This window comes from Lagopus leucura, unplaced genomic scaffold (genome assembly GCF_019238085.1).
Source record: "Lagopus leucura isolate 7727_CA_CO unplaced genomic scaffold, USGS_WTPT01 Super-Scaffold_100157, whole genome shotgun sequence".
NCBI lineage: Eukaryota > Metazoa > Chordata > Aves > Galliformes > Phasianidae > Lagopus > Lagopus leucura.
The window spans coordinates 5,394,176-5,405,430 of record NW_024962334.1 but is presented as its reverse complement, the minus strand read 5'-3'; the positions used below and the strand labels follow the sequence as shown (position 1 = coordinate 5,405,430).

The following is an 11,255-nucleotide window of genomic DNA, read 5'->3' as shown; positions in this document are numbered from 1 at the left end:
AGGGAAGGGAAGGGAAGGGAAGGGAAGGGAAGGGAAGGGAAGGGAAGGGAAGGGAAGGGAAGGGAAGGGAAGGAACATGTGCAGAGACTTGGACACAACAGGATAGATAAATACCCAGTGCTAACTGTGATCTCCTTTCGTAAGGTGATCATTTCATATTCCAAGGGAGTGTCTCCCATCTTCAGCCAGTCACTCCCTGCTCCTGACAGATGATATACTGATGTTTATTTGTCCTGTTTCAGAGCCTCAAGTGAGTATTTTACATCCCCTTTTCTTTTCATGGTTTTTTTCAGTGTGTCAGCCATGTACATAAACAGGTCCTGAGGGACCCATTACCAAAAGCAACACTGAGAATAACTCCATTCTTGCATCTCATTTCACACTTTTAGTAGCAACCAGAAAGCATCCCCTTTGGGGAAAGGGTGACTGTTTCCTTTGGGAGTGCTGGCAGTGCTGGCAATGCTGCCTAAGCCCTCATTCAGATCAGAAGCCTAACTGTTTCATTGCATCTCTATCAGGAATGGAGGCTGAAACTTTACCCATCCCCAAGCTCATTTCTCACCACCACCCAAGCTATTTTCCATTAGTTGTCAGGAACTAATATTGAAGTACATGCAATGAAGGAGACTTATATGTCCTTCAGATCCCAAACCCTTGATCTCAGCGCCTGCTCCAGGATCACATTTGTTCACGGGGTGCACACATGCACTGCTGCCTTGTCCTCTGCACTCATGTAAATTCAGACTGGGCTCTGTTCTGTTCCACCTGCTTTGCTTTGGGTTTTTTGGCCTGATCCTGCCATACTGCTCAAGGCAGAGGACACCCCAGTCTGCTGGCAAGCAGCAGGTGTATCTCAGGTATACCTTTCCTGGCTCAGATGTTGCATGTAAGCAAAATGGAAGTGTTTATGGTCAAATCCTTTTCTTTAGGACATATCTAATGCTTTATTTATTTATTTATTTATTTATTTATTTATTTATTATTTTTCACCTCCCATTTACATCGTTTATGTGCTTATCAAGAAGGTACATCACCACATGTTCCTTCACTGCTCTACTCAGGCACCATTAGGCCTCACTGTCTTTGGGACTTGAAAGCCATACAAAACCGATTTGGCAAAAGGCAGAACCAGCTATGTGATTTGAGTGGGAGGAATTAAAACTCAGCATCGGCAGGGGGGCACCTTGCCAGCTGGCCTCTAAATCTGTACATGTAGATCCCTTGTTTGTCCGACCAGATTGCGTGTTCTAAAGGCTTTGGGGTTTTCTTTAATTGGGTAAAGAGCATCATGAATGCGTAAGATCTCGTGAAATTCGCAGTTACATGCGATTCCAGGTAATCTCACTGCTCTTTCCAGCCTCAAATGCAAGACAGTAATCCCACTGATGACGGGACAGAGCTGTGTGCTCTGCAGCTCACCTCGCCGGGGAGCAGCCTTGGAGATATCTATATGCTTTCTAAGCTCTGTTGTGTAGATTCATGTTTTGCTACAGAGATAAATTGGAAACTATTCTCCAGACCTCAGTGCTAGGAAGATTTTCTCCTTGCCTATTATTAGCACTCTGCTTTTGCAGCAAGCACTCAATATGCACAGTTTTAAAGGACTTCAAAGTGTCATCGGGAACCAAGTGATATGTATGTTAAAGAGGGTTTAATGGAGCTGCAGTCACCGTAGCACAGCAACTTTTTATAGCAAGTTTCTACAGCGTTAAGAAAAACATCCTGCAGATTTCAGCAGGGCTGGCATATGGATAAGATACTTTGCACTATGATTTTTGTTTATCTGCTATTAAAAATAGCAGAAAGAGAGAGCCGCTCTGAACAGTGCTATCTATATGAGGAATGATAAGCAGGAACTGTAAAGCTCAGGCAACAGCTATTACCCCTACTTAAAGTTTGTTTGTTTGTTTGCTTGTTTGTTTGTTTGCCTAGAAAAGGAAAAACATGCATTTGCAAGTGGATTAGAATAAAGAATGAATGTGCCACAATATGCATTTACAATGATGCTTTTAATAGTCTTTTTATTTTCCGGAGCCACTACATTACAGAACCATGGATGATGAGACAAATTCTGCTTCCCAGAGCTGAGGCAGACTTTCAAGGACCCACTCCCAAGACAAAATAGGTGGGATTCCCACAGAGGGGAAGCTGTAAGAAGCAGTTCGCAAAATAAACATGTTAAACACTGGAGCTGACGTGATCCCACTGGGGTCACACTGATCCGCAGGAATAGCTGAGGGTTTTATGGGGAATTATTGATTTTAAAGTCAAGAAAATACTGATTTATATTGTCTATATTTCCTTCACAGCACCATTCATGATCCTGCTTTAATTACACACAAGAAGCACACTTTCATGCTGGACAACACAGGCTCCTCACAGCATCTCAGCACATCTGAGTGAAGCCTTCCCACACCCGGGAGACCATGATCATCTGGGACAGGGAGCAGCTGGCAGCAGTTTCTTTGCAGCAACCCAAACGAAGTGGGGAAGCCTTTAGCTGTGGGAGTGGTCAGGGTGTCCCCATCCCTGGCGAGGTCAGGGATGCACATTGAGGCAGCTGCGCCCATTCCAGATGTGCCACTCACTCGGCTTCCGCTGTTCCCATCCCACTGGCAGCTGCCCGCCCATCCCCTGGCTCAGTCTCCACCGCCTGCAGCCTCTTTCTTCTTTTTTTTCTCTATTTTATTTTTATCCCATCTGCCCAAATGGAAACCCTGCTCTAAAGGAACAGAAGGAGATCTTCTTCTTTTCTTTTTCATTTATCTGAACGGAGGAAGGCTGGGGGGAAGGGTTTTGTCGGCTTTTTCTTTATGCAACACGAGTTGCTCAGGGGAGTGTCTTGCGTTATTAATGCTGAGTGGCTCCGGCAGCTACTGTGGTTTAAGGTCGTTAGTCACTCGCTGCAGGCGCGCCGTGCAGAGCTGCTCACAGCACCCTCCTGGTCCCACCAGGCCAGTAGGTTGGGAACAGCTGCAACGGGGTCAGTGGGGCACGGGGGGAGCTGGGGGCTGTGGTCAGCATCTAACCAGGGTCATGGGGTGAGCACGGATGCTCCTTGGAGCAGCCCTGCACCAGCTCTTACCCACAGAGGAGCAATGAGGATGCAGGATGCTCTCCGTGCATTAGAGCAATGCAGGCCTGCTTGCGCTCTGCTTTTCTGATTGTTGTTTTTCTGTTGCTTTCCTTAGGATGAGGGCCTCTAGGCAGGTATTTCCGAACTGGTTCTGCATCCTCTGGCTGCCATTCCTGCTGAGGGCTATCTCCTGCTCCCCGCTGCCCGCTGCAGAGCTCCCACCGCCCGCTGCGCTCCCCTCCGGGCTGTCCCAGGGACAGACCTGTGTCGGTATGTACAGGCTGTCTGTCCTGCTGGCTGTTCTTTTGTTACTGCACCGGTGAGCAGAGAACTGCTGCACACATCATAAATCACTCCGTTATCTGCTCCTGTGGCTGTACTGCAAAACACTCAGTGTTGTTGGTGAAATAATCGTTCGGGATGTTGCAAGGCCAGCATGGGGCCTGGAACTACTTTATGATTTTGTTTTTGAGTGACTGCTTCCCAAAGTTCATGTTTTTTGCTCTGCTGAGAGAGGAACGCTGAATGATCTGGCTTTGGTGTTCCCAGGGAGCTGGGAAGCAGTTCTCAGTACTGCTGGTGAGAGGATGTGTTGTCCCCCAGCTCATGTAGAGTCTGCGTGGTTATTCCCAGTCCTAGGAAATACTATTAAGGATAGCTGGCCCTCTTGGCTATGGAGCAAGGCCTGAGTGGTAACTGCCAAAGGTGCTCACCTGCTGCTAATGAAGTTTTCCAGGGACCTGGCAGTAAGGCTGGTCCCTGTCCTGGGCAATGGGGCCACATGGGGTGGGTGCCTGCAAAGGGGCACTGAGGTGATCCCATCTCCAGCCATGGCCTTGCTGGTAGCCACCAAAGCTGACAGGGTGCTTCTCCTCTTCTGGTGAGGGTGTGCAGCTGGACTTTCCACATACTCCCAGGTGGAACTGTGGGGTGCATTTTCATAGAATCATAGAACTGTCTGAGTTGGAAGGGATCTTTAAAGGTCATTTAGTCCTAGTCCCCTGCAATGAACAGGGACATCTACAGCTAGATCAGGCTGCTCAGAGCCTGGTCCAGCCACTATAGTTTTGGCAACTCTCTCTACTGTAGGTAGTGTTACAAGCAGTTAGGACATCATGCATTCTCACTGCTTTTGCCAAATGTATTCCCAAAGCAAAGCTGGTCATACCAATGCCAGCACAAGTGTGGATATCTGTGCATCAGAAATGCTGTAGGTGTGATTCTCAGTTCCCAGAGGGATGTACTGCCTTGCATTTATTATGTGCACAAATGTACAGAGCATAGCCACCATTTAACTTTATGATTCAATATTCTACTTCATCTTCTTTTAGCTTTTGAGCCATGTTAGTGCTGTAAACAGAAATTGTGTTGCCTTAGATGGCAATATTTCAACCAATACTTCAATCAGTATTTCAACCAATATTTCAATCAAAAGTATTTTCTCTGTGTCAATTAGGACAGTTAGATGTAACAACTCTAAGCTTGATTGAAACGGGACTTTGACACACAACCACGTCATTCACAGTGCAGATTTCAGTGGTGAGGAAGTGAGCCAAGTCACACTGCAGAGGCTGCTCAAGTCAGCCCTTGGTCACCAGATGGAAAATGAAAGCAATGGCAAAAAGCAGAAATGGCCATCAGGATAACTGCTGGGGCAGGCAATGAGAGGGAAGTGGTACTTCATAATGCTGTGCTTTGAATGAAACAGGGAAGGCAGGGAGCATGCTTTCGCATAGCTTTTTTACAGCTGAATATTGAGGGGTAGCATTGATTCTGGCTGCTGGTTCAGTGCAGCCCTCCTCTGCATGGAAACGAAGGTGAGATGCGCTCATCACAAGGAGAATGAGTGCAATTTCCTTTCAGCAGCCCAACCACAGAGCATTCTAGCCTTGCCTTTCTGTCTGGGAAGACATCAGACGAGAGCCATGGGAACTTCCCCTGACTTTTCGGCCATGTAGATCTAAGCAGCATTTATAACATTAGACTTGCCTGCTGTGAAGCATACAGGAGGTTTTCTTGAAGACATGAACTCTCTCAAGCAGGTTAAAGTTTGGTCAGGGGACTAATGTTTTGAAGGCATTTGCCTCAGGTTTTTAAGGGAAATGAGGTGTCTGCATATGAAACAGTCATTTCTGAGCACTGCTATGCATATGTGACCTGCATGCTGGAGATTGCTATATAGCAGCTGATGCTGGTTAGAAAATAGATGGTCTTTCAGTAACAAAACACAGGAAATATTTTCTGCCATATCTTTCCACTAAAAATAGCATCCTTCTGGAAGAAATAACATGGAAATGATATGATGGGGGAGCAAAGTGCAATTTTGGTGTGCCCGCTGAGCGCATTATAGCTTGGTGATGTCCTTTTCATGCTCCCCTTGCCTGCAGTACTCCCTTATAGGCAACGTCTATCTGCCCCAGTAGGTTCTGGTCATACTGGAAACACACCTAGGTCATTTTTGCTGCAATTTCTTGAAAAATGTGGCTGCTTCATTCAAATAAAGTTTTTTTCACAACTGGTTTGCTGTAAAAATGAAGCAATTGGAAAGTGTTCCCACCTAGAAAGGGACTTAATGCTTCTCCTTGTAGAATTAAGGAAAAGAGGAGGAAAGAATCTAGCGATAAACATCTTGATCACGGGATCACTTTCAGTACCTAAACAGTTCCTTACCATTTCCTACATGCTTTTAAATAGATGCTAGATAGTGGAGCTTCCACATGGGCTTTCTTTGGCCCTGCTTTTGGAAAAGACTTCCCAGCACCTGGCAGTCTCTTTTCTTCAACCATGAAAGCTGCCTCCTGTCTCCCCAGGTGGGGGAAATGCTTCCCTTCTGCATACAGTGAAATCAGCCAGGCTCTCTCCCAGGTTTTTTGCAGGCTTTGTGTGCAATACATTCTTCTGCTTCATCCCTATGGTAAATGAAAGGGCTTTGGTAAGTTTTCCTGTATGCAAATACCCATGGAGCTGCTGTTTCTCTTTGTGCATTGACAGTTGAGTAATGGTCATTGCACAGCTCTGGGAGCTGGATCATAGATTTGGCTGTGGTTTCTAGGTTTGTTACTAACCAGCAGTATAGCTTAGGGGATTTCTTCAGAACAAGAAACCTTTTTGCTGGGAGTAGCCTGAGAATATCAGTGGGGCATCTAGATGACAAGATGCTGTGTATTTCTGTCTCAAGAATTAAGTATGAATGAGCACTTTGAACAGCCATACCTTTGACTTTCCCCAAGTTAAGTGAGGAAAATACTGTCCATTTCACAGGGCAAGTACATATTCCAAGACAGTGCAGTAACCCCAGTAACTAGAAACAGCAATGTTAATATTTCATTGTATGTAAGGTCTTCATTGAGGTATTTCTGAAAGACTGTTAAAGGTTTTATTCTCCATCCAAACTGTGAAAGATCCCTTAAGGGGTCTCTGCAAATTGACCAGTACTCCAGCAAAGGCAGCTTCATCCATAAGTGTCTGAAGCAACCTGAGGAGAGGCAAAAGCTGTCCTAGAAAAAAAAGTGAGACATGGAAAGACAGGAAGGAGCTGCTGTGTTCATTTCTTCAAAATGGTGAAAAAAAGGAAAACTGAGTAAATATAGGTCAGTTAGTTAAACATCAATACCTGGAAAAATCGTGTGATAGTTAATCCATTTTTGTTCAGATTCTTTTCAAAAGTAAATAAGAGAGATTTCTCAAGGAGGAACAGTGTCAGACCAGCCTACTTGTCTTTGATGATGAGATAACGTCATGTAGATAGGAAGAAGCAGCAGATGCTATAGCTTGACTTAAGCAAGGCTCCTGGCACCACCTCAACACTCATCTAGTGGCTGAGAGTTATGTGGCACTGATCGCTGAGGGCATGACAAAACTGGTAGGTGGCCTTCAGAGATAACTGCACATGACTCACTCTTTGAGTGGAAAGATGTACAAAATCAGGTCTTTGTTAGTCTTCAACTTGGAATGTAGTATCATTCCCTATTTTCATTAGCCTGGATGATAGTGTGCTGTTAAATTGGTAACTCATAAAACACTGAGAATCATAGAATCATTGAATCATAGAATGGTTTGGGTTGGAAGGGACCTTAAAGGGACCCATCCAGTTCCAATGGCCCGCTGTGGGCACGTTGCCACCCACTGGATTGGGCTGCCCCATCCAACCTGGCCTTGAGCACCTCTGGGGATGGGGCAAGCACAGTGTAGGGCAGGATTAGACTCAAAACAAACGTGGAGTAGTTGCCTCTCGAAAAGACCATTTCCACATGGGTGTGTTGAAGGCATTTTGGGACAAGTAGTCAGTGCCACATAGAGCAGATGGGAAAGTCCCCAGGGAGGATCAGCTGGGCTTGTAGCAGCACAACAACGGCATGCTGTCAGGAAGAGCACTCGCCCTGCAGACACCCAGATGTGCAAACTGGAGTTAGCTCATGAGATGTGAAGTAACCTGCTGCCTTTCCCAGTGCTGACAATTCTCTGAGGAATTTCTGTGTGACAAGAGGTTCAGAGAAAGATAAGCATAAGCTATAAAGTATGACTGAATAAACTGAAGTTAATTAGTCTGGAGAAGAAAAACTTGAGAAAGGATTTGATATCTGCCCTCAAAATTATTAAAGGGGCCATCTATCCTATCTACAGATAGACTTATGCTGTCTGTAACAGAAACAGCAAGAAATAACAGAAATAAACACTATTCAGACTAGGGAAGGGACACCACAGATCACTGCTAGGACAGAGGTATGTGCTGGATGGCCTCTTCCCAGCCAGCTCTCCTGGCTTTTTGTCTGTCTTGCAGTGCTGTGACTGCAAGCATTATTTGCAAATAGCAGTTTATTTAATTCCTCCCAGCAGCAGACTGCTCTCTTCCTTTTGCTGATTATCTTTGGCTGCCCTTTTGGAACAAAGTGATCAGACAGGGAGAGCTCAAGGTACCCAGGCAGCAGTACATCTCTGCCAGCAAACTGGGATCCTGTGAATCAGCAGCCAGGGAAGCAGGGTCTCTGTGCTCAATATAATGTCATTCTGAGTAGCCTCTGTAGGTCACCCCTGTCATTCGTCCATGAGAACGTAATTCCTAATGTATGAGGAAGCATGCTCTTGAAACATATTTCTAGTTCTTGTCACACTAACAAATACGTGGTATGGAGCTGCCAGTTTCTGCCTGTGCTTACAGCTGTAATGTACAGCTCAGTGAGCCCTGTCAAAAGGCCGTGCATCAACACAGCACCACAACGTGATGCAGTCTGAAAGTCTGAGATCAGATACACTAGGGCTCTGTTCACTTTGCTGACAGTGCTCAGTTAACACAGCAGCAAAACTCAGTCTGATGATCAGCAATAAACAGCAAATTTCACCACAGCTTTTTCTTTGTTTTTTTTTCCCTATGGCTTTAGATAGAAAAATCCCAGGTATGAGTAGTGCAGTAAACACGAAAGCCACTCTGAAAACAGAAATATTTCCTACAGGGATTTGTATTTTTCAACAGCTGATGGTAAAAATTTCATTTTCAAGGTCAGCCCACATCTTACTGAAAATTTATGACTGTGAAATGCAAACACAGATCGCAGTGAGGTTTGCCTCACGTTCCTAACTACCTGTAGGCATGTGTGTGTGCAAATCACACTCATGGATGTGCATATGCATCAGGCATGGTGTGTTTTACATCACCAATACTTGCTTTTAAGCTCAATCTCATTTGTCTTTGATAGCCTTATTTATTAGTATCGATTGTCTGATCAGTTGCTGAATGCCACTCCTGTTCACACGTTCGCCCTATACAGAGCTTCAAAACAACCTGCTTACATTTCAGGCAATCATTTTAAATGCTTTTAGGAACTGTACACTTAAAACAAGTTCTGTGCATCCAGAATCTTGAAATGGACAATTCTGTGCAATCAGGGTGAGACTATGCTTGTGCTTGAAGAGCTTATGGTTTGTTGGACAAGGAAACAGTAGCAGAGATAGCGAGTCCCTCTGCCACTATCCTTGCTTCAGCAAATTTTTAATACCCTTCCTTGATTTGGAAACGAAAAAATATGTTAATTGTGTATACATACACACTTTTCCTACTAATTAGTGTAAAAAGCATTTCCATTGCAGGTGCCTGGGGTTATAGATTTTGTTAAAGAGGGTTCTTTAAAGTGTAATGACAGAAACATTAGGGATACATTTGGCTGGCAGGTATGGATACCGGAGTCTTCCACAGATGAAAATTGAATTTTTTGTACCAGCACATGCAGAACTGTATACAACCATAACAGACACCTCACAGGGTGTCTTAAGGAAGTAGTAACAAATGAACAGAGCTCTGAACCTCGGGCCTGAAACGTCTCACTGCTGCAGCATGAACTGCATGAGCAAAAAAATGCTAACTGATATTAAACTTAAAATACTGCTATATTGACATTAACATTTTAAAAAAATGTTAGCCAGTATTCTACGTGTAATTTTATGCCCAGTGACAGGTACAGTAGTACTGTACCTTTGAACATTTCCAGGATATTTCATGAACTTGGCAAAATTTAGGGCAAAGAAGTTCTTGTACATGCCAATATACTTGAATATAATTATATTCCATCACACTGCTATCTCTGTGAAATACAGAAATGCTAGCTTCAAATGGCATAAGAAAAATGGCATCAGAAAAAGACTGAATTTAAAAACTTGTATACTCAGATCCCTTTCTCAAAGCAACAAATTATTCAGATGCAGGGAAAACAACGGTCCCACCTTTGCATAAGCAGTTGCACCTGTTGAACTCACAATTTCCATGCTGGAAAAAAAATCTTGACATTACAGTGGGTTTTTCTTTGATGGCATCACCGCAGCGTTCAGAAGCAGAAGGCAAAGCAGATACTGGGAAGTATTAGAAAAGGTACATATCGTGAAAAACAAATCTTTCCTGTTTTGAAATATTGCATACCCATGGTCTGCCTGTACTTTGTGCAGTTCTGGCCCCCACCTCAGGGGAGAAAACAGTAGACATGTTGATTTTTTGCTTGCTCCCGATATAAACACTCTTATTTTCAAACAAGAATGTCTTGTTCTGTGTTGAACTGTGAAGAACGGGGCAGGCAACCACAGTCTGAAAAGCAGGGTTTGTGGAGAGCTATCTGTGCCCCAGGCCACTTTCCTTGGCTTATTTCTTCCTTGTGGTACAGCTAATTTGTGGATGTGGAATGGCGATGTGGCTGGAGGCACGAGAAAGGGCCCCAGCACCCATCAACGTGAACAAAAAGTGGCAAAGAAGGATGCTCCAGGTGCCAGAAATCCCATGTAACAGGACAAAAATATCTACAAATCTGCAATGTGGAGTGGCAACTCTCAATGTCCAGGCACTCCTTTACATCCACAGGTATCATTCTAAGTACAGATCTTTTCAAACATGCAGCAGAAGTGGATTAAGTTTAATAGTCTGCTCAAACTGCCAGGGGCTCCAGGGCTAGGAAGTGAATCTCTAGCTCTGACTTTATTACTGGGGTATGAATTTCTCCCAAGCCTATTGGAAATGTCATTTTATTATTACATGCTACTCTGAAATACGTGAGGACAAGCGCTTCCTGACATGGGCTTCCAGACTCTGCTTCTGAGCAAAATGGTTGTGGTTTTCTCTTATCTCTTCAGAAATTAATAGCAGATAGGACAAAACATCACTAAAAGAGACAAGCATTTTATTAGTTCCAGAGTCTAGTTTCTAATGGCTGGTAGGCATCATACCACCAATGAATTTCTTCCTCTGCCTGACAAGGTATTGAAACCTATTATTACAGTGCAACAGCAAAGTCAATTTCTTGAGACTTGTTTCTAAAGCAAATCACATGCAATCACGAAAAAAATGCAGAGCTTTTTTTAACCTTTAATTTGGAAGCTTATCTAGATTGCCTTCAATGTGCCCTGCTCATGATGAGAAATAAATCACACGTAAATAGCTGCTTAATTAAAAGCAAGCAGCCATTGCTAAAGGCTGTCCAAATCTGGAAGTGTTTTTTCTACTGATTTCAGAGTATTCAAAAGTTTATAATCTTACTTAGAAGTGATCATAGATAGTTATAGCAGTGAGATTCCCCCAGCTGAAGGCAGCTGTCCTTTTCAGCTATTTTCCATTTTTAGCCAACATGATTTAGACCTGTTAGAGGTAAGATAACTTGTTAGTATTTCTGATAATTATCATATTTTTCAGGGATATTTTTGTTGA

The 11,255-nt window shown here is 43.9% G+C and overlaps 1 protein-coding gene across 5 annotated transcripts in view; it reads left to right on the top strand.

Moving 5' to 3' along the window:
* Positions 1-2,853: 2,853 nt before the first annotated feature.
* The window catches only part of AOAH (acyloxyacyl hydrolase), a 65,300-nt gene continuing 56,898 nt past the window's right edge, over positions 2,854-11,255 (top strand). Inside the window, exons 1-2 of one of the 5 annotated variants that reach the window (XM_042888579.1) lie at positions 2,854-3,041; positions 3,192-3,346. In XM_042888579.1, the coding sequence (XP_042744513.1) occupies positions 2,854-3,041; positions 3,192-3,346 (343 nt within the window). The remainder of the gene's footprint in view (positions 3,042-3,191; positions 3,347-11,255) is intronic. The other 4 variants (XM_042888576.1, XM_042888574.1, XM_042888575.1 and 1 more) reach the window with 4 other exon arrangements.